Source organism: Hyla sarda, chromosome 9 (assembly GCF_029499605.1).
Source record: "Hyla sarda isolate aHylSar1 chromosome 9, aHylSar1.hap1, whole genome shotgun sequence".
NCBI lineage: Eukaryota > Metazoa > Chordata > Amphibia > Anura > Hylidae > Hyla > Hyla sarda.
In genome coordinates this window covers 153,558,801-153,581,719 of record NC_079197.1, presented here as the reverse complement: position 1 = coordinate 153,581,719, position 22,919 = coordinate 153,558,801, and the positions used below count along the sequence as shown (strand labels likewise).

At 44.1% G+C, this 22,919-nt stretch overlaps 1 protein-coding gene across 1 annotated transcript; it reads left to right on the top strand.

Moving 5' to 3' along the window:
• The first annotated feature begins 2,771 nt into the window (after window positions 1–2,771).
• Window positions 2,772–22,284, top strand: LOC130291277 (DNA-directed RNA polymerases I and III subunit RPAC2-like). The gene is made up of 6 exons (XM_056539858.1): window positions 2,772–2,897; window positions 9,537–9,634; window position 11,644; window positions 11,774–11,849; window positions 19,779–19,861; window positions 21,890–22,284. Exons 1-6 carry the CDS (start codon window positions 2,856–2,858, stop codon window positions 21,935–21,937), a joined length of 348 nt encoding a protein of 115 aa, XP_056395833.1. The 5' UTR covers window positions 2,772–2,855; the 3' UTR covers window positions 21,938–22,284.
• Window positions 22,285–22,919: the final 635 nt, after the last annotated feature.

Below are 22,919 nucleotides of genomic sequence, written 5' to 3'. Positions count from 1 at the left end.
GAGACATTGTTAGAAAAAAAAATATTATGCAGGAATTCCGCGCAAAATCCGCGCAATTTCCATGAAAATTCTGCTCAAATTCCGTGCGGAAGTGTGGCGGCCTGAAATAATTTTTTTACATTGACCTCTATGGGGTTAGGACACGAATTCCACATGAAGAACATGTTCATTCTTCATGCGGAACGGAATTCAGTGACAGAATTGCGCTAGCGGAAATTCCTCAGTGTGAACGGAGGAGCAGAAATGTCATTCCATACTATGGGTTTTCACTGCTGAACGATTTGGAGAGGAATAAGTGAGCAGAATTACTCGAGGAAATTCCTCTCCAAACCTTCAGTGTGAACATACCCTTAGGGTGCGTTCACACGTACAGGATCCTGCGCAGATTTGATGCGCAGGATTTGTAACTGCAGATTAGAAGCTGCGCTCAGTCATTTCGTTTACATTGAAATCTGCAGCAGAAAATCCTGCGCATCAAATCTGCATACAAGTGAATGTACCCTAAGGCTGGGTTCACATTGTGGAATTTCTGGGCAGAATTTCTGCCAGAGATCGAGCCGGCGGCACTAGGACCGCGCAGACTACATTGCCATCCCCATAGATGGCAATGCATTTCTGAGCAGATCCACCCAGAAATGCATTGCCGTCTATGGGGGCAGCAATGCAGTCTGCTTGGTCCTAGCGCCGCTGGCTCAATCTCCGGAACAAATTCTGCCCAGAAATTCTGCAGCGTGAACCCAGCCTAAAGGAGATCTTCCGAGAAAAAACATCCCCTTTCCACAGGATAAAGTAGCTGATCTTGGGGGGGTCTGACCACTGGGGCCCCCTGCAATCACCGGGACGAGACCCGGGGATCAGTGAGGATTGCGAGCTGCAATTTCATTCCTATGGGAGTGCCGAAAAGACCCGAGTACAGCTCTCGGGCATCATCGGCGCCCCCATAGGAATGAATGGAGTGCGTGCAGTCTAGCGGTAGACGACGCGCGCTCCTGATTGAGAGCACAGGGGGGGCCCCAGCGCTCGGACCCCCATGATCAGCTACTTATCCTCTATCCTGTGAATAGGGGATAAGTTAGTTTTTGTCGGAGTACTTCTTTAAGCATACAAATCTTAAAAAAAAAAAAAAAGTACATTTAAAAAAAAAAAAATTAGTAAAAATTGGGTATCGTTGTAAGGCTGGGTTCACACTACGTTTTCTCCCATACGGGAGCGCATACGGCAGGGGGGAGCTAAAACCTCGCGCTCCCGTATGCCTTCGTATGCGCTCCCGTATGTCATTCATTTCAATGAGCAGGCCGGGGTGAAACGTTCGGTCCGGTCGGCTCATTTTTGCGCCGTATGCGCTTTTACAACCGGACCTAAAACCGTGGTTGACCACAGTTTTAGGTCCGGTTGTAAAAGCGCATACGGCGCAAAAATGAGCCGACCGGACCGAACGTTTCACTCCGGTCGGCTCATTGAAATGAATGACATACGGGAGCGCATACGGTCACATACGGGAGCGCGAGGTTTTAGCTCCCCCCTGCCGTATGCGCTCCCGTATGGGAGAAAACGTAGTGTGAACCCAGCCTAATCGTACGGACCTACAGAATAAAGATAACATGTTAGTTTTACCCTCACGGTAACGGTAAACTAACCCTAACGGTAAAGTGTTAAAAAAATAAATGAAAAAAATAATACCAAAATAGTTTAGTTTTTTTCGGTTTTGCAGCATATTTTATGGAAAACAATGAGTGATGTCATTACAAAGTACTACTGGTGGCGCATAAAGAAAAAGCCGTCATATGGGTCTGTAAAAATGAAAGGGGGCGGGCTCTTCTCGGCTGTCCGCAGCAGATTTTCCGCTGCGGAAAATCCGCCCCAAGCCCCATTGAAGTCAGTAGGGACTGTGGCGGATTTTCCGCAGCATAAATTCCGCAGCGGAAAATCTGCTGCGGACAGCCGAGAAGAGCCCGCCCCCTTTCAAATATGCAGCGGAAAACCCGCAAAAAAATCCACGCGTGTGATCGTACCCTTAGGGTGCATTCACACTGAGAAATTCGAGAGGAATGTACTCGAGTAATTCACCTTGAAGTCTCCGTGTAGAAATAATTAACCTCTGCTTTGCCATTGACTTCAATGTATTTTACTCTGCACTGTTCACACTGCGTAAATTCCGCTCGCGGAATTCCGTACCGCTAGAGGAAAGAACATGTTCATTCTTCTTGCGGCATACGCGAGCAGAAGTCCATTGAAGTCAATGGTAAAAAAAAAAAAAATCTGCTTCAAATCGATTCCACAAGGAATTTGCGTGAAATTCGCGTGGAAATTCTGCACGAAAAAAAAAATTAAAATAAATAAATAAAAAGGGAAATTCCAATTGGTGATTGTAGTCCAGCAAAAACAAAACAAAAAAAACAGTTTCCTCCTATTTTCCGCACAGAATTCCGCATTCATTTTCGCGCAAATTTCGTGCGAAAATTATTATTTTTTTTTAATAAGGGTTAAACAACCCAGAGAAATGATCAGTGAGTTCTGTAGGTCTGTATCACTATAGGTCAGTGTTTCCCAACCAGGGAGCCTCCAGCTGTTGCAAAACTACAACTCCCAGCATGCCCGGACAGCCTTCGGCTGTCCGGGCATGCTGGGAGTTGTAGTTTTGCAACAGCTGGAGGCACCCTGTTTGGGAAATACTGCAATAGTCACAGTACGTACAATTACCACCCGCATACAACCAGCAATACCTTCCTAAACTGTCAGTCACCTGACTGCGTCGCGCACAACTACAACTCCCGTCAGCCCCCTGGTCTGTACACGTCATCACCGCGCGCCCATTATGATGACGTACTGAGAAGGGGACGCGGATTATAGACAGCATGGCTGCTGCGGGAGCCGAGAAGAAGCCGGTGCTGGAGATGGTATGGCGGGGATATAACGACCTAACTCTGCTTGCTTACAAAGAATCACGTCCCCTGTCTCTTCTATGGGGGCTTTCAATGTGAAGTAACTGGACGGAGAGTAGCTGTAGTTCGTGGTAGATCCACACATATGGGAGTCTGGACAGGTCTGCGCATGCGCATTTGAGGACATACTAAGTAATGACAAAGTGGAATGCCCATAGAGAATAATGGAAATGTAATATTTGAATTAGAGACAAAACTATTTGACATATCTATTAAATCTTTATCAGACATACTCTCTAAACTCAGGGACATTGTTCTATATTCAAGTTAAAAGGAATTATCACTGTTTTCTGCAGAATGACAAAATGGAATGCCCATAGACTATAATGGGAAGTAAAATCTGAGCTCATTTCCACATAAATCGGTGTTATTTAGGAAATTAAAGGGGTATTCCAGGAAAAAAAACTTTTTTTTATTTTTATTTATCAACTGGCTCCAGAAAGTTAAACAGATTTGTAAATTACTTCTATAAAAAAAAATCTTAATCCCTTCAGTACTTATGAGCTTCTGAAGTTAAGGTTGTTCTTTTCTGTCTAAGTGCTCTCTGATGACACGTGTGTCGGGAACCGCCCAGTTTAGAAGCAAATCCCCATAGCAAACCTCTTCTAAACTGGGCGGTTCATAATAGAGACGTGTCATAATAGAGCACTTTGACAGAAAAGAACAACCTTATCTTCAGAAGCTCATAAGTACTGAAAGGATTAAGATTTTTTTAATAGAAGTAATTTACAAATCTGTTTAACTTTCTGGAGCCAGTTGAGATATATATATATATATATATATATATATATATATATATATATATATATATATATAATACCCCTTTAACCTTTACCACAAGGGTTCCCCAGGTAGAGTAGCACATTGTAAAATGAAAGTTACCTGGGATTATAGCTGTTTATTATAGAAAATGCAAAGGTGAATGCCGAAATGGAATGCCCATAGACTATAATGGGAAGCTAAATTTGATGTGGAGTCTGAACCATTTAACATATCCAATAAATATTTAGCAGACGTACTCTTCATATTCAGTGGGATTATTAAAAATTGAGATTTAGTGGGATTTTAATTGGTTTCTATGAAAAGACAAGGAGAATGACACACTGGAATTCCCATAGACTATAATGGGAAGGAAAATATGAACACATTTGCATTTAAATCTTTATTTGGTAAATTAACCCCTTAACGGCAATGGACGTAAATGTACGTCGTGGTGTTGTGGTACTTAACGCACCATGGCATACATTTACGCTCTGCCATGACCGAGAGCACCGGACCGGTGCTTGCGTCATGCGCGGCAGGTCCTGCTGCTATTAGCCAGGGACCCGCCGGTAGTGGCGAACATCCGCGATTGCATGGATGTCCGCCATTAACCCCTCAGATGCCGTGATCAATACAGATCACGGCATCTGCGGCAGTGTGGTACTTTAAATGGATGATCGGATCGCCAGCAGCGCTGCCGCAGGGATCCGATCATCCAGCATGGCAGCCGGAGGTCCCCTCACCTGGCTTATGTCGTCTCCCGGGGTCTTCTGCTCTGGTCTGAGATCGAGTAGACCAGAGCAGAATATCACTGAACACTGATCAGTGCTGTGCCCTATGCATAGCACTGAACAGTATTAGCAATCAAAGGATTGCTATAGATAGTCCCCTATGGGGGCATAAAAAGTGTAAAAATGTAAGTTAAAAAAAAAAATTGAAAATCCCCTCCCGAATAAAAATGTAAAAAGTCATTTTTTTCCCGTTTTACCCCCTTAGTTTTAAAAATAAATAAAATAATAATAATTAATACACATATTTGGTATCGCCGCATGCATAAATGTCTGAACTATTAAAATATGTTATTGATCCCATACGGTGAACGGCGTGAATGTAAAAAAAAAAAAATTTGCTGCTTTTTTGTCACGTTTTATTTAAAAAATGTATAAAGGTTTTATATACACAAACATGGTATCAGTAAAAAGTACACATCATGGCACAAAAAATGAGCCCTTATACCTCTGTTTATACGGAAAAATGAAAAAGTAACAGGTTGTCAAAATAGAGGGATTTTAAACATACTAGTTTGGTTAAAAAGTGGGATTTTTTTTTTTTTTTTATTTTTTTTTTTTTTTTAGCGCAACAATAATAGAAAAGTATATAATCATGAGTATCATTTTAATCGTATTGACCATCAGAATAAAGAACGCATCATTTTTACCGAAAATTATACGCCGTGAAAACTAAACCTTCCAAAATTAGCAAAATTGCGGTTTTCTTTTTAATTTCCGCACACAAATAGTATTTTTTTTTTGTTGCGCCATACATTTTATGGTAAAATGGGTGATGTCATTACGCAGGACAATTGGTTGCGCAAAAAACAAGCCCTCATACTAGTCTGTGGATAACTTATATAAGAGTTACGATTTTTAGAAGGCGAGGAGGAAAAAACGAAAATGCAAAAATAAAATTGGCCTGGTCCTTAAGGTGAAAATGGACTTGGTCCTTAAAGGGTTAAACTTTACGGCAGGTGTTTCCCAGGTAGAGTAGCACATTGTAAAATGAAAATTACCTGGGATTGTAGCTGTTTATTGTAGAATGCAAAGGTGAATGGCAAAATGGAATGCCCATAGACTATAATGGGAAGTAACACATGAGCTCATTTGCATGTTCATACCACATGGGGGAACTAATCACATGTGACCCGCGGGCGCTGTTCTGCTTCTCTCCCCCTCCCCTCCCCAAATAAATTATCAGCCCAGCGCTGCGCTGTCCTCCATATCGGGGAACTAATCATACGTCACCCGCAAGCGCTGCTCTTCTCGTCCTCCTATGAGTTGCGGGCCGCCGGCACTGGAACTCTGTACTGTACTACATATTCCTGTGCCCGGGCTGCAAAAATGTACAAAATAAACTTTAACTCCCCTTCAAATCACATTTTGCTTCCCATTATAGTCCATGGGCATTCTATTCTACCATTCTCCTACAACTATAATCCCAGGTAATTTTCATTTTACAATGAGCTACTCTACCCGAGGAATACTTGCTGTAAAGGTTGAATTTCCTAAATAACAGATTTACGTGCAAATGAGCTCATATGTTACTTCCCATTATAGTCTATGGCATTCCATTTTGTCATTCCCCTTGTCATTTCATAGAAACCAATTATAATCCCACTCATTCTTTTTTTTAAACAATCCAATTGAATATGAAGAATATGCCTACTAAAGATTTATTTGATATGTTAAATGTTTCAGACTCCACATCATATTTTGCTTCCCATTATAGTCTATGGGGATTCCATATTGTCATTCACCTTTGCATCCTATAGAAAACAGCTACAATCCCAGGTCATTTCTATTTTACAATGTTCTACTCTTCCTGGGAAAAACTTGCGGTAAAGTTTAATTTGATATGTTTAATGGTTCAGACTCCACATCACATTTTACTTTCTATTATCGTCTATGGGCATTCCATTTCGGCATTCACCTTTTGCATTCTATAATAAACAGCTATAATCCCAGGTAACTTTCATTTTACAATATGATACTCTACCTGGGGAACCCTTGTGGTAAAGTTTAATTTCCTAAATAACACCGATTTATGTGGAAATGAGCTCAGATTTTACTTCCCATTATAGTCTATGGGCATTCCATTTTGTCATTCTGCAGAAAACAGTGATAATTCCTTTTAACTTGAATATAGAACAATGTCCCTGAGTTTAGAGAGTATGTCTGATAAAGATTTAATAGATATGTCAAATAGTTTTGTCTCTAATTCAAATATTACATTTCCATTATTCTCTATGGGCATTCCTTTTAGTATGTCCCTATATTTGCACCCTTGTGTTCCCGAACCTGTGGCTCTCCAGCTGCTGCAAAACTACAACATGCTTGGAGTTGTAGTTTTGCAACAGCTGGAGAGCCACAGGTTGGGGAACATTGCTGTACTCCTGAATAGAGAATTGTCATTTAAGGAACTGCTCCATATAGTTTTGTACACATTAAAGATGCCCTCTGGGGATGATTATTTTTTGCTTATAGGCTATTATTACAGAATAATGTAGAGGTTCTTGTGTATGCCCTGTACTTACCTCTTTAAGCTCATGTGACTTTCAGCCATATTGATTGTATGTATATAGATAGAGCTGGAGAGGGAAGTCTAACTATTATCTATCCTGTACCCATAGAGAGAAGCAGCAGTATACAGATGGAGCTGGTGGGGAAGGGGTATAACTACTATATATCCTGAACCCATTGAGATGCAGCAGTATACAGATGGACCTGAAGGGGTTATATCTACGATATATGTCCTGATCCTATAGAGACAGCAGCAATATACAGATAGAGCATGGAGGGCAGGTGTATAACTACTATATATCCTGATCCCATAGAGATAGCAGCAGCAGTATACAGATAGATCCGAGAGCTAGCAGGGAGGGATCTTAAAGGTAATGATGCCATCTTGTAGTTCGCAGGAAGTCAGCTGACCACTTTCCCTGACACACAAAACACTGATTTGATGTGGGTCCGACTAGCGATCACATGACCCGATGAAAGTAATGGAACACACTGATGCCGCTGTGCTGGAATGAAGCAGATGGCACTGTATGACTAGCGATGGGGAGTGTGATATGAGCAAAAAAATAAGTGGTGTGCTTCTTTAAATGAAAACTCACCTGTTCACCCACACTAAACCTATTACACCGGGTTATAGTGCGGGTGAACAGGAGACCGATGCGGGTTCTCTGACTTATATACCTACCTGCAGTCCGGCGCCCTGTCCCTCTGAAGGTTCTCTTCTGTCTTCGCTGAATTGCACGCTGAAGGCGGGCCTACCGGCTGGATTTTAATATTCATGGTTACTGGTAATGTTAGTGCTGGTGCCTACTGAGCGCTCACGTGACCAGCGACCATGAATATTCAGATATAGCCGGCAGGCCCGCCTTCAGCGCGCAATTCAGCAAAGACAGAAGAGGACCTTCAGAGTGACCGGGCGCCGGACTGCAGGTATGTATATAAGTCAGAGACCCCGCATCGGTCTCCTGTTCACCCGCACTATAACCCGGTGTATTGGTTTAGTGTGGGTGAACGTGTGGTAGCCCTTTGGGGGTGTATGGTAGGGATGGTATGATGTTGATATGAGGGGTTAATATTAACCTGGTCACTCGTGACGCCAGGGTGAGGGCTGGTATGCTGAATCTATGTTCCGGCCTATCGCCGCCCTTCCCAGAAGCGATAGGTGCATGAAATAACTGAAGATCCACAAGCAGATTTAACTTGAACTTGAATAACTTTACTGCAGCGCTTGCAATATCCAATGCGTAGTAACAGTCTCATATAACAGTTCTTAGGTTGCTTAGCGACTGGCAGAAGTTGCGGACCTTGCATTAAATTTATAGTCTCTGAATTTAGGGAATGATGTGCAGATCCGTCCGAATTTAGGGGAAATATTGGGTCCGGTGATACGGCAGAGTGCTTAGGGGATGACACACTCTATAATTTAGATTATTCAGCCGTTGCCGCAAGGCTCAAGCCTTACTCACTGCGATAACTACGATATAGGTCTTCTCTCATCAAGAGCTAGGAGATAAGAGCGAGAAGATGGCCGCCGCTCCCTTATATGGGCAGGGGGCGTGGCGATTCTGATTGGTCCGAACGTCTGCCATTCACCAGTACATGGTGTGATGGGATTACTGACGTAAGAGGGCCTCCAAAGGTCCTTAAGCTGCAACCATAGAGTTCACCTTGTCACATGACCCGCAGGTCCTGCAACGCTAATAGAAACAGGTAGTTAACCATTTATATACAGAAATAATACTATATACATTATTCTATGGACAAATTAGAAATCTATATACTATAATAGAGGCGACTAGGGGCGGACTGACTAACAAAGATTACTAAATCCTAGGGACTCTGGCTACGGGGACCCATAGATAAATAAGTACCGTATGAAATGCGGTACTGGGACACAACAAACGGGTGACCATTTTCCTTTTTTAAAGGGGTACTCCCAGTGGAAAACTTTTTATTTTATTTTATTTTTTTAAATCAACTGGTGCCAGAAAGTTAAACAGATTTGTAAATGACTTCTATTAAAAAAATCTTAATCCTTCCAGTACTTTAGCGGCTGTATACTACAGAGGAAATTATTTTCTCTTTGGATTTCTTTTCTGTCTGACCACAGTGCTCTTTGCCGACACCTCTGTCAATTTTAGGAACTGACCAGAGCAGCATATGTTTGCTGTGGGGATTTTCTCCTGCTCTGGACAGTTCCTAAAATGGACAGAGGTGTCAGCAGAGAGCACTGTGGTCAGAATGAAAGGAAATCCAAAAAGAAAATAATTTCCTCTGTAGTATACAGCAGCTGAGAAGTACTGGAAGGATTCAAATTTGTTTAATAGAAGTAATTTACAGATCTGTTTAACTTTCTGGCACCAGTTGATTAAAAAAAAATAAAAATAAAATAAAAATAAAATTTCCACTGGAGTACCCCTTTAAACAGTGAACACAGACACATTGGTCACTAGGTGGCGCCAGAAAGTAGCATATTTATGAAGTCCGGCAAAACACTGTTAATAGGAAATACATTCTTTTTATTTTTTTCTATTAGGTCCAGGCTAGTGGGTCCGATGAGTCCTGTGTGACGTTCGTGTTGCACGAAGAAGATCACACGTTGGGGAATTCTCTGCGCTACATGGTCATGAAGAAGTGAGTGATCTACAACTGATGCTGGATCCCTGAAGTATTTTTACACTAATACCTGTTTCAATCTAAGGCTGTATTCCCACATTTGCATTTTTTGTGCCTCCTTTGTTGCAGAACTACAACTCCTAGCATGCTTTATTAAAGGGGTATTCCAGGAAAAAAACTATATAATCAACTTGCTCCAGAAAGTTACAGATTTGTAAATTGCTTCTATAAAAAAACTTAATCCTTCCAGTAGTTATCAGCTGCTGAAGTTGAGTTGTTCTTTTCTTTCTGACAACAGTGCTCTGCTGACACATCTGCTTGTCTCAGGAACTGTCCGAAGCATTAGAGCTTTGCTATGGGGATTTGTTCCTACTCTAGACAGTTCCTGAGACAAGCAGAGGTGTCGGCAGAGAGCACGATTGTCGGAAGGAAGAAAAAAAAACTCAACTTCAGTAGCTGATAACTACTGGAAGGATTAAACATTTTTAATAGAAGTAATTTACAAATCTGTTTAAAGGGGTACTCCGGTGGAAATTTTAATTTTTTTTTTTTTCAATCAACTCGTGTCAGAAAGTTAAACAGATTTGTAAATGACTTCTATTAAAAAATCTTTACTCTTCCAGCACTTTTTAGCAGCTGTATGCTACAGAGGAAATTCTTTTCTTTTTGAATTTAGTTTTTTGTTTTTTTTCTTCACAGTGCTCTCTGCTGACACCTCTGTCCGTGTCCGGAACTGTCAAGAACAGCATATGTTTGCAATGAGGATTTTCTCCTGCTCTGGACAGTTCCTGACACGGACAGAGGTGTCAGCAGAGAGCTCTGTGGACAAGACAAAAAATAAATTCAAAAAGAAAACAATTTCCTCTGTAGCATACAGCTGCTAAAAAGTACTGGAAGGATTAAGATTTTTATAGAAGTCATTTACAAATCTGTTTAACTTTCTGGTACCAGTTGATTAAAAAAAAAAAAAAATGTTTTCCACCGAGTATCCTTTTAACTTTCTGGAGCCAGTTGAAATAAAAAAATAAAAATAAATAAACAACATTTTTTGTGCACAGGCCATAAAATACACAACGCATTCGACTAATGATGAATTGCTCTCTAGTTTTAGAAACATGTGTAGCACAAACTAAGCACATGATTCCAAACCGATAGTTTTATTTTAAGTACCGTATTTATCGGGGTATACCACGCACCGGCCTATAACACGCACCCTCATTTTACCAAGGATATTTGGGTAAAAAAAGTTTTTTTACCCAAATATCCATGGTAAAATGGGCGTGTGTGCGTGTGTATACCCCGATACACCCCCAGGAAAGGCAGGGGGAGAGAGGCCGTCGCTGTCCGCTTCTCTCCCCCTGCCTTTCCTGGGGGGCGTCTGGAGCGCTGCTGCCTGCCCTTCTCTCCCCCTGGCTATCGGCGCCGCTGCCCATTCTGTCCCCTGACTATCGGTGCCGGCAGCCCCATTGCCCGGCGCCGACAGCCAGGGGGAGAGAAGGGGGCAGCGGCACCCATTGCCGGCGCCGCTGCCCCCGTTGCCTTCCCCACATCCCCGGTGGCATAATTACCTGGGTCGGGTCCGCGCTGACTGCAGGCCTCCGGCGTGCGTCCCCTGTGTCGTTGCTATGCACGGCGCGGCGCACTGACGTCATGTGCCAGCGCCATGCAGCGCATAGCAACGACGAAGGGGACGCACGCCGGAGGCCTGCAGCAGCGCGGACCCAACCCAGGTAATTATTGCCACCGGGGATGGGGGGAGGCAACGGGGCAGCGGCGCCGGCAATGGGTGCCGCTGCCCCTTCTCTCCCCCTGGCTATCGGCGCCGATACGATAGTCGGGGGGACAGAACGGGCAGCGGCGCTGATAGCCAGGGGGGAGAGAAGGGCCGGCAGCAGCGCTCTAGAACCCAGGGAAGGCAGGGGGAGAGAAGCGGGCAGCGACGGCCTCTCTCCCCCTGCCTTTCCTGGGGGTGTATCGGCGTATAACACGCACATAGACTTTAGGGCTAAAAATTTTAGCCTAAAAAGTGTGTGTTATACGCCGATAAATACGGTATATATAAAATATCGTTAGATGTGTGAATTTGCACAAGTACCTCTTTTCGTTTATATTTCTTTAATCCAGTCTATATTGCTTGTCTATTCTTTTTATCCACAGCCAGAAGTGGAGTTTTGTGGATACAGTATCACGCATCCTTCTGAGACCAAAATCAATTTTCGCATCCAGACGCGAAGTACGTATATATACCGTATATGCCGGCATATAAGACGACCCCCAACTTTTACAGTTAAAATATAGAATTTGGGATATACTAGCCGTATAAGACTACCCCTCCTACCGTGATGTTACAGTACCTTGTAGTTCCCCCCCCCATATTAAGTAGGCAGTATAGTTCTCCCACATTAGGTCGGCAGCTCCCCCCCCCCCCCCACATTAGGTCGGCAGCTCCCCCCCCCCCACATTAGGTCGGCAGCTCCCCCCCCCCCCACATTAGGTCGGCAGCTCCCCCCCCCACATTAGGTCGGCAGCTCCCCCCCCCCCCACATTAGGTCGGCAGCTCCCCCCCCCCCCACATTAGGTCGGCAGCTCCCCCCCCCCCACATTAGGTCGGCAGCTCCCCCCCCCCCCCACATTAGGTCGGCAGCTCCCCCCCCCCCCACATTAGGTCGGCAGCTCCCCCCCCCCCCCCACATTAGGTCGCAGCTCCCCCCCCCCATTAGGTCGGCAGCTCCCCCCCCACATTAGGTCGGCAGCTCCCCCCCCCACATTAGGTCGGCAGCTCCCCCCCCCCACATTAGGGTCAGGCAGCTCCCCCCCCCACATTAGGTCGGCAGCTCCCCCCCCCACATTAGGTCGGCAGCTCCCCCCCCCACATTAGGTCGGCAGCTCCCCCCCCCACATTAGGTCGGCAGCTCCCCCCCCCCCCCCCACATTAGGTCGGCAGCTCCCCCCCCCCCCACATTAGGTCGGCAGCTCCCCCCCCCCCCCACATTAGGTCGGCAGCTCCTCCCCCCCCCCCCCCCCCACATTAGGTCGGCAGCTCCCCCCCCCCCCCCCCCCACATTAGGTCGGCAGCTCCCCCCCCCCCCCCCCCCACATTAGGTCGGCAGCTCCCACCCCCCCCCCCCCCACATTAGGTCGCCAGCTCCCCCCCCCCCCCCCCACATTAGGTCGCCAGCTCCCCCCCCACATTAGGTCGGCAGCTCCCCCCCCCCCCCCACATTAGGTCGGCAGCTCCCCCCCCCCCCCACATTAGGTCGGCAGCTCCACCCCCCCCCCCCCCACATTAGGTCGGCAGCTCCCCCTCCCCCCCCCCACATTAGGTCGCAGCTCCCCCCCCCCCCCCACATTAGGTCGGCAGCTTCCCCCCCCCACATACAACTTCCCGCCATATAGAGTGTCTGTGTACTGCCCCACAGTGTTCCGGTCACCGCTCCTCCGGCCCGGGGTCCACAATCTACTGCTATGGCCTATGGACCATAGCAGCAGTCCTGGGACCGGAGGAGCGGTGACCGGAACACTGTAGATGACGCGCCGCCGGTCACCTTACCAGGCCCCGGCCAGCTCTCGTCCTCCTGCGCCTCTATGGTTGTACGCACGGGACGTCACTGACAACCATAGAGAGGTGGAGAAGCGCAGAAGGATCGGAGGAAGACCGCAGGAGGACCGGAGGAGGACGCGTGGTGGTCGGGGAATGGTAAGTGACCCGCGGACATCCTTTTGTTCCGAAAAGATTTTTCGGGACACAGGGATGTCCGGCATAGAAATACCTATGTGCGGCTGTTGGCGGGGTCCGGCCAGAGCATGTAAAAACAAATTCATGTATACTAAAAACCAGGCGCCTCCAGCTGTTGTGAAACTACAACTGTCAGCATGCCCGGACAGCCTTTGCCGGTCCGGGCATGCTGGGAGTTGTAGTTTCACAACAGCAGGAGGCACCCTGGTTTTTAAGTATACTGTGCAGTTATTAGTTTGTACATGCTCTGGCCGGCCCCCGCCTGCAGCCGGACACAGGAGCCGGGAAGATAATCATAAGTATTCCTATGCCGGACCCCAATACCCGGCGTATAAGACGACCCCCGACTTTTCAGAAGAAAATTTGGGGTTAAAAAGTTGTCTTATACGCCGGGATATACGGTATATGTAGGGTCTCCAGATCACCAGGTTTTATAGGAGGCTTAGTTTTCACTAGTGCTGGGAGGCATCCGCTCTTCCACTGGAAAAAAGATACATACTCTGGTTCTAGAAAGGTGTTTCCCGAAAAGTGTGTCTTCAGCTGTTGCAAAACTACAATTCCCAGCATGCCCGGATAGGGCATGCTGGGAGTTGTAGTTTTGCAACAGCTGGAGGCACACTGTTCGGGAAAACACTGTTCTAGAGAAAGGTCATGAGTTTTAGAGCACACGTCCTGCGGTAATAACTCAATTACGAATTATGGTAATAAAAATATTAATTATGAAAAATGAAAATTTTTTAAAATCATGAAAAATATCCAAATTATGACCTGGTGAATTGTAGACAATGCCAATCAATACAATTCACACCTAAGTCTGACTATTTCCTCAGATATCAACAAGTTCTTTTTATGACTGGATGACATTAACGCTTAACCTCTTAAAGGGGTTATCCAGGAAAAAACTCTTTTTTTATATATCAACTGGCTCCAGAAAGTTAAACAGATTTGTAAATTACTTCTATTAAAAAATCTTAATCCTTTCAGTACTTATGAGCTGCTGAAGTTGAGTTGTTCTTTTCTGTCTAAGTGCTCTCTGATGCCACGTGTCTCGGGAGCCGCCCAGTTTAGAAGCAAATCCCCATAGCAAACCTCTTCTACTCTGTGCAGTTCCCGAGACGAGCAGAGATGTCAGCAGAGAGCACCTTTGCCACACAGAAAAGAACAACTGAACTTCAGCAGCTGATAATTATTGAAAGGATTAAGATTTTTTAATAGAAGTAATTTACAAATCTTAACTTTCTGGAGCCAGTTGATATATAAAAAAAACGTTTTTTCCTGGAATACCCCTGTAAGGACGCAGGGCGTACCTGTACGCCCTACGCCCAATCTCGGTATTTAAAACGGGGTCACGCCGTGACCACGCGTCATACCGGGTCGGTCCCGGTGGCTAATGATAGCCGGCACCCTGGGCTAATAGCGTGCAGCACCGATTGTTGTGCCGCGCACTATTAACCCTTGAGACGCGGCAATTAAAGTTGATCGCCGCATTTAAAATGAAAGTGTAAGCTAGCTGGGAGCTCAGTCAGTCTATCGCGATAAAATCGTGATGTCCTGATCAGCTAGTGTACGAGCGGAGGTCCCCTTACCTTGCTCCGTCGCGTCCGATCGGCAGTTGATTGCTCCAAGCCTGAGATACAGGCTTGAGCAATTGACTGCCTATAACACTGATCCATGCAAAGCTATGGCTTTGCAGGGATCAGTGTAAAAGATCAGCGTATGCAGTGTTATAGGTCCCTATGGGAGCTATAACACTGCAAAAAAAAAAAGTGAATAAAGATCATTTAACCCCTTCCCTAATAAAAGTTTGAATCACCCTCCTTTTCCCATAAAAAAAAAGTGTAATTAAAAATACACATGTGATATCGCCACATGCGGAAATGTCCGAATTATAAAAATATATAGTTAGTTAAACCACACGGTCAATGGCGTACGCGCAAAAAAATTCCAAAGTCCAAAATAGCGTATTTTTGGTCACTTTTTATAGAATGAAAAAATGAATAAAAAGCGATCAAAAAGTCCGATCAATACAAATGGTACCGAATAAAAGCTTCAGATTACGGCACAAAAAATGAGCCCTCATACCGGCCCGTATGAGGAAAAGCAAAAAAGTTATAGGGGTCAGAAAATGAGAATTTTTAACGTATACATTTTCCTGCATGTAATTATGATTTTTTTCAGAAGTGCGACAAAATCAAACCTATATAAGTAGGGTATCATTTTAACCGTATGGACCTACAGAATAAACATAAGGTGTCATTTTGACCAAAAAATGCACTGCGTAGAAACGGAAGCCCCCAAAAGTTACAAAATGAAATTTTTTCTTCAATTTTGTCGCACAATGAATTTTATTTCCGTTTCGCCGTGGATTTTTGGGTAAAATGACTAATGTCACTGCAAAGTAGAATTGGTGGCGTAAAAAATAAGCCATAATATGGAATTTTATGTGCAAAATTTAAAGCGTTATGATTTTTAGAAGGTAATGAGGAAAAAATGAAAATGCAAAAACGGAAAAACCCTGCGTCGTTAAGGATGTAATTTTGCAATATACAATAATACACAGGTATTATAAAAGTATGCAGATTTATTGGTTATAACATTATAAACATAAATGAGTAATAAACACAATGATATATGCAAATGAATATCAATTAGATATATTAGTAAATATTAAAAGATTGTTAATTGACTACATAGGGTATGTTCACACTACAGTGTGATTCAGACTGGCAGCCAGCCGCGGCGGAGCACTGCGCCGTTACCATTGACTGCTATGCAGTGCTCCCGGACTTCCGCGCAAAGAACGAACATGTTCTTTCTTTGCGCGGAACAATATCAGCAATTCCGCAGTGTGAACGGGTCTCGGGGTAACCCATTCACACTGATGTTTATGTTCACTGCACGTAGTTCCATTCCGTGAGCGGAATTCCACGGGAATCACATAGTGTGAACATACCCTTAGGGTACGTTCACGCGCGTTTTTTTTGCGGGTTTTCCGCTGCGTATTTGAAAGTGGGCGGAATTGTCCGCCGCTGAAATTCCGCAGTGTGAATTCCGCGGGGGAATTACGTAGTGTGAACATGACCCTATAGAACAATACGTGAGTAGTGAGCAACTTGTTACAATGAAACAAAAGCTACTAGGTTAGGAATATCGTATAAGAAAAAGGTTACATATTACTGTGTTCAAAGGAAATCTTATGATATCAAGATGGGCAATATCTAATCATAGACATATCAATATGGAATGCTAAATACACTCCCCGCCCCCTTCTAACCAACTACAAATCACATGACTCCAAGAATGGGCAAATTCATCTAAGGATATAAACATGGAAGAACTATGATATACTTCCACCCCATTCTGGACTATTTTCTATACATGATCTTGGTAAGACATTAAGACAAGAGAGTTTTATGCTCTCGCTAGACTATATTTTAGGAGAAAGATCTTGAAGCAAGTTTCCTGTGTGGGAAATATACTTATAACACTTAGTTTGGCAAGTAGGAATTCTATCAATGTCTAAGCAATTATTTAACCCCTTAAGGCCCGTTTTTTTTTTCCGTTTTTGCATTTTCGTTTTTTGCTCCTTGCCTTTAAAAAATCATAACTCTTTCAATTTTGCACCTAAAAATCCATATGATGGCTTATTTTTTGCGCCACCAATTCTACTTTGTAATGTCGTCAGTCATTTTGCCCAAAAATCTACGGTGAAACGGAAAAAAAAAAACGTGCGACAAAATTGAAAAAAAAAAACGCCATTTTGTAACTTTAGGGGGCTTCCGTTTCTAGGTAGTACATTTTTCGGTAAAAATGACACCTTATCTTTATTCTGTAGGTCCATATGATTAAAATGATCCCCTACTTATATAGGTTTGATTTTGTCGTACTTCTGGAAAAAATCATAACTACATGCAGGAAAATTTATATGTTTAAAATTGTCATCTTCTGACCCCTAATAACTTTTTTATTTTTCCGTGTATGGGGCGATATGAGGGCTCATTGTTTGCGCCGTGATCTGAAGTTTTTAACGGTACAATTGTTGCATTGATAGGACTTATTGATTGCTTTTTATTCATTTTTAAATGATATAAAAAGTGACCAAAAAATGCACTATTTTGGACTTTGGAGCGGTTTAATTAATGATCTATTTTTATAATTTGGACATTTCCGCACGCGGTGATACCATATATGTTTATTTTTATTTACACTTTTTTTTTTTATGGGAAAAGGGGGGTGATTCAAACTTAATAGGGAGGGGTTAAATGATATTCATTTACTTTTTTTTTTTCCCTTTTTTTTTTTTGCAGTGTTATAGCTCCCATAGGGACCTATAACACTGCACACACTGATCTTTATCATTGATCACTGGTTTCTCATAGGAAACCAGTGATCGATGATTCTGCCGCATGACTGCTCATGCCTGGATCTCAGGCACTGAGCAGTCATTCGGCGATCGGACAGTGAGGAGGCAGGTAGGGGCCCTCCCGCTGTCCTGTAAGCTGTTCGGGATGCCGCGATTTTGCCGCGGCTATCCCGAACAGCCCACTGAGTTAACCGGCAGCTTTCACTTTCGCTTTTAGCCGCTCGGCTCAGCTCTGAGCGCGTGGCTAAAGGGTTAATAGCGTGCGGCGCCGTGCGCTATTAGCGGCGGGTCCCGGCTTCACTATGACGCCGGGCCCGCCATGATATATTATATCACGGGAGCAGGACCAAGGATGTACCAGTACTTCCTTGGTCCTTAAGGGGGTTAATGCTTTGATAGATTATGAGTGCTGATTCTTCTGCAGGTAGAATGAAGTCTCACAATATCCTAAAACTATAATCTCAATATGTAGATAATTCATTATTATATTTTATTATTTTATTCGCCAATCTAAATGGTATAATTCCATCCACATTATCCGAATTGGTCTTAATTAAATGGAATACCATTTTTGTGTCTTACCAAGTCTATGTAAAAACCTTGTCTCTGGTCCTAGGAACACTTAACGGTCCATCTCATTGTCATGGATAGCCATTGGTCTGGTACTGTGGGATCAGTCCGGCTTGCTGGGATCTCGCATGGCTTTCATGGTTTCCATGACCTCTTTCAGTAGAAGACCTTTGTCTTTCTTTTTCCCTTGTCTGTCTTCTAGGTGTCTTTGTGTTCTCTACATCACAGACGACTCCTCTAACATCTGGTTTACCTGACTTTTTAATTAGTTAGACACACCCTCCTAAATTGGAATTCCCCAATGAATGTAGGTTGGGCGTGTACATATGGTAATGACTATGACATCACTATAATACCCAGAATGCATTGAGCATATCACCCATAATGCCTTTCCTGTCAGTGTAATGTCAACTACCCATACCCTAGGGGGTGCTATTGCATAAGCAACTAGAATCATTACCATTAAAGGAGTAGTCCGGCGCGCACTTTTCTTATTTTATCCTGTCCGGGCTGCGGCCGGTGATAGGCTGAAGCTCCGTGTGACGTGCCGGGCAAACAGGAAGTAAGAAGCAAACAGCCCGGCAATCAAACACCTGTACCGGAGCTCCGGGGGCGCGTAGACAGGCAAGAGAAAGTTTTTTTTTTTTTTTTTTTTGCAGCCTGGACCGGATAAAATAAGAAAAGTGCGCGCTGGACTACTCCTTTAAGGGTTAACTGTCAATAACTGGTCTTATTGGTCTTAAACCCACATTCCACACTTGACGTTTTGAGCCATAATTTAATAGGTGTGACACATATAAGTAATTAAAACCTGGATTCTCATAGACATATTGGAGCCTACCTAGACATCCAAATTTATTAGAGAGATAAGAATATCATGGAGGTCTCTTTCACACAGATGTGTGAATCTCTGTCTTATCTAAACAGCCATAAATATCTAAAGAGACAACAAGTATTCTACTCCCAGACTGGCACTTGAATAGGAGAACTTTAGAATACACTGTGGTCTATTTAGAACATGCACAAAATGGCCGACATCATGCTATTAAACATAGTGATTCATTTTTGGGGCGTATAATTAGCATGACAACATCAAGTATGCTACAACTTGGTCACGTTGGCGTTGCAGCAACGGGCATGGTATGCCTGGGGAAGAGGTGATTATAGATAGATAGAGATCTAGAAAGAGAGAGAGAGAGAGAGCTAAATCAACTGGCATCAGTTGATTTTAAAAAAATGACCCCTTTTTAAAGTTAGTTCCTTTATTACTCCTAGGACAGTCTGTAGCTAGTCATCCCATGTTACTTATGTTTTCAGGAATCCATTTCCTTTTTATATATGCTGTATTTTGAGGCTTCGGCTTCTGCTCCCTCCCAGCTTACAGTCTGTACTCCATACTTTACACTGCAGCTCTGCCTGAAGGTCTGTGTATGGACAGCTGATTTCCATTACTACAAGCAACTAGGAAAATGACCTAATTTCTCTTCTTTCAGATGGAGTGCCGGCGGTGGAAACATTCAGGAAAGGACTCAGTGACCTCATGGATGTCTGCCAGCATGTTCTCAACACATTTGAGGTATAGTAACCAGAATGGACGGGGACACATCTACATTAGAGGAATATTCTCATCTTGGGCATTTATAACAACTGCAGGAAGTAGGGGGCTCAACCATAAATAGGAAAATCAGGGTACATGAAAGTGTCCAATGTAACAGACTATACCACAAGAAACAAATGAGACAATTTAAAAAGCTCAACGGAGCGTATACATTTATTAAAGGAAAACTGTCAGTTCACCCACACTAATCCCAACACACTTGGTTATAGTGTGGGTGAACAGGGATCCATACACAGGTCACTCACTTTTTTAGGTTTTCTTCCCGCCGAGTTTTTGGCCGATAAAGTTCTGTAATTTTGGCCTTCATGTGCGCTCTGTAGGCAGGTCCCCCCCCGGTAGCCTTGCTTTGGGTTTCAGAGGAGGATGCCTTATCCCCCCCCCCCCCCCCCTTCTTTGCATATTCATTTTCCCCCTGAGCGCAGCACTCTGTCTGCAGAACGCATGCCCTGAAGATTTTACCCAGCTCTCGTGTCCTGATGACGTGAGGGCTGTGCGTCAGGAGAGCGATCTGTGCTGTGTAAGGCTAGGTTCACACTATGGAAATTCCGCTTTGAAATTGCAGGCAGAATTTCCGCTTACTAAAATGTATTGTGTAGTGAACGGTTTTCCGTTCACAAATTCACACTTCGGAATTTGTGAAGCGGAATTTGTGAATGGAAAATCCGCTTGGAAATTTCCGCCTGAAGAATGGCGTTGCTCATTCTTCAGGCGTAAATACTCACAGGACACATTGCTGTCTATTGGAGACTGCAGTGTCCGCACGGTCCTAGCGCCGATTGATTCAGTCAGCGCTGGCCGCACTCGGAATCTCCGGGCGGAAATTTTCTGCCCGGAGATTCCGTAGTGTGAACCTAACCTAACTGTGCATGCACCGGACCCTCGCTACATCCGGAAGTCGGGAGTAGCGAGACTTCAGAAAGAGGTACTTCCGGGTGTAGCGAAGGACCGACTCATGTGCAGTTACATTGTGCAGAGCGCTCTCCCCACGCACAGCTCTCACGTCATCAGGACACGAGAGCTGGGTAAAATCTTCAGCGCATGCGCTCTGCAGACAGAGCGCTGCGCGCAGGGGAATAATCAATATGAGAACATGGGGTGGCGGGCTAAGGCCCCTTCCTCCACGACCTAAAGCAGGGCTGCCAGCAGGGGGCCCGCCTTCAGAGCGCACATGAAGGCCAAAATTAGGGAATTTAGCAGACGACAACTCGGCGGCAAGAAAACCTAAAAAAGTAAGTGACCGATGTATGGACTCCTGTTCACCCACACTATAACCAGTGTATTGGGTTTAGTGTGGGTGAACTGGCTGACAGTTTTCCTTTGAAGTCCCATTGACTTGCATTGAGGGGGCTAGACCATGACGTCACTAGGTGCGTGGCCGAAAACAGCGTTCGGAACATTCACTTCCGAACGCTGGTCAGTGGCGTAGCCCTTTATAAAGGATAACACAAAATCCATACACAATGATCGCACCTGTGTGAATCGCTGAAGCAGCAGTCCTCTTGCCATGTACATACGCAGTATAGTATACAATGTATAATGGCCATAGGTACACAGGCATTAGATGTAGTGCAGTATCCGATCACAAGGAAATGGGGATATAAGGGGTTATTGATATGGGACAGTATACTGGTGTTGTAAGACAAGAGATATTGTCAGACATACGTTTTGTTGTTCTATAGTTTCATTTGCTTTTAACCGAACAAGAAAAATTCCACTGTAATTTTGTGACTTATTTGAGGCTAGAAAGAACATGGCTGCCGTCTCCTTCAACAAACTGCATCATTGCCAGTCGCAGGCTGCGTCTGGTATTGCAGCTCGGCTTCACTCATGAGAATAGAGCCGAGCTGCAATACCAGACACGCTCTGCGGACAGAAGTGGCGCTGTTTTTGGCAGAAAGTGATCACATTTTATACAAAAGGATCATTTTGTCATGTAATTTTCGGCTTTTAATCGTAACCTCTTGTATTGCTATTGTTTTTTCACAGACCACTATGCAGCAGTACAATGACCAAAATGAGGCGGCAATGGAATGACCTTCCTAGAGGATTGTGTGTTTGTATATAACATTCTGTAAAGACTTCTGCTGTGTAATATACTGTTTTTTTTTTTTTTATCAGTTTTGTCTATTTCATTTTTCATTTTTAGATGTAGAATAAATTCAGATACGAGACTTATGATTTTTTTCCCCCCTTTTTATATGAAATGTATAGAAGAAAGACTTCCCCAATCTGTAGCTTTGCAGCTGTTGCAAAACTACAAAACCAATCGGAATGGGAGTTGTAGTTTTGCAACAGCAGTAAAGCCTCTTCTCATAGATTTAGTTGGGTTTTATTCGAGTTGGATTTGTATGCTGCAGACAAAATGGGGAATTTAGAAGATTCTGAGGTTTTCATTAAAATCTTTAAAGGGGTACTCCTCTGCTCAGCGTTCGGAACAGTTTGTTCCAAACGCTGAGCAGAGGAGTACCCCTTTAAAGAACGCTGGAGCCGGCGCCGGGAGCTTGTGATGTCATGGCTCCGCCCCTTATGTCACACCCTGCCTCCTCAATGCAAGTCTATGGGAGGGGGCGTGACGGATGTCACGCCCCCTCCCATAGACTTGCATTGTGGGGGCGGGGTGTAACATCATGAGGGGGCGGGGCTATGATGTCACAAGCTCCAGCGTTCCAAACAGTTTGTTCCAAATGCTGAGCGACAGAGTACCCTTTTAAATGGGCACTGTCACTTAAAAGAAAAGCTTTAGTTGAAACACATAGGGGGCTGCTCCTTACCCTGGGGTCTGGAGGTTGCATTACTAACATTGAATTTAGAGGCTGTGTCGACCCCAGTTCTTACAATTATGTCTCACATTCTTTTTGTAACACAGTTAGCCATAGCTAAAGGATGGGGAAAAAAAACAACTAGTACTGAACTTTTAGCTACAGTACATCATAACTATGAAATAGAATATATAATTTCACATAGACAAACCTCATTATTATCTGTATTTGAGCATAATTGGCATCTGTGGCGTAAG

Coding starts and splice junctions, on each gene's coding strand:
- LOC130291277 (XM_056539858.1), top strand. CDS start 2,856: ATGGCTGCTGCGGGAGCCGAGAAGAAGCCGGTGCTGGAGATG. Junction 11,850..19,778: donor TTTTCGCATCCAGACGCGAA/GTACGTATATAT, acceptor CTCTTCTTTCAG/ATGGAGTGCCGGCGGTGGAA. Junction 19,862..21,889: donor ATGTTCTCAACACATTTGAG/GTATAGTAACCA, acceptor GTTTTTTCACAG/ACCACTATGCAGCAGTACAA.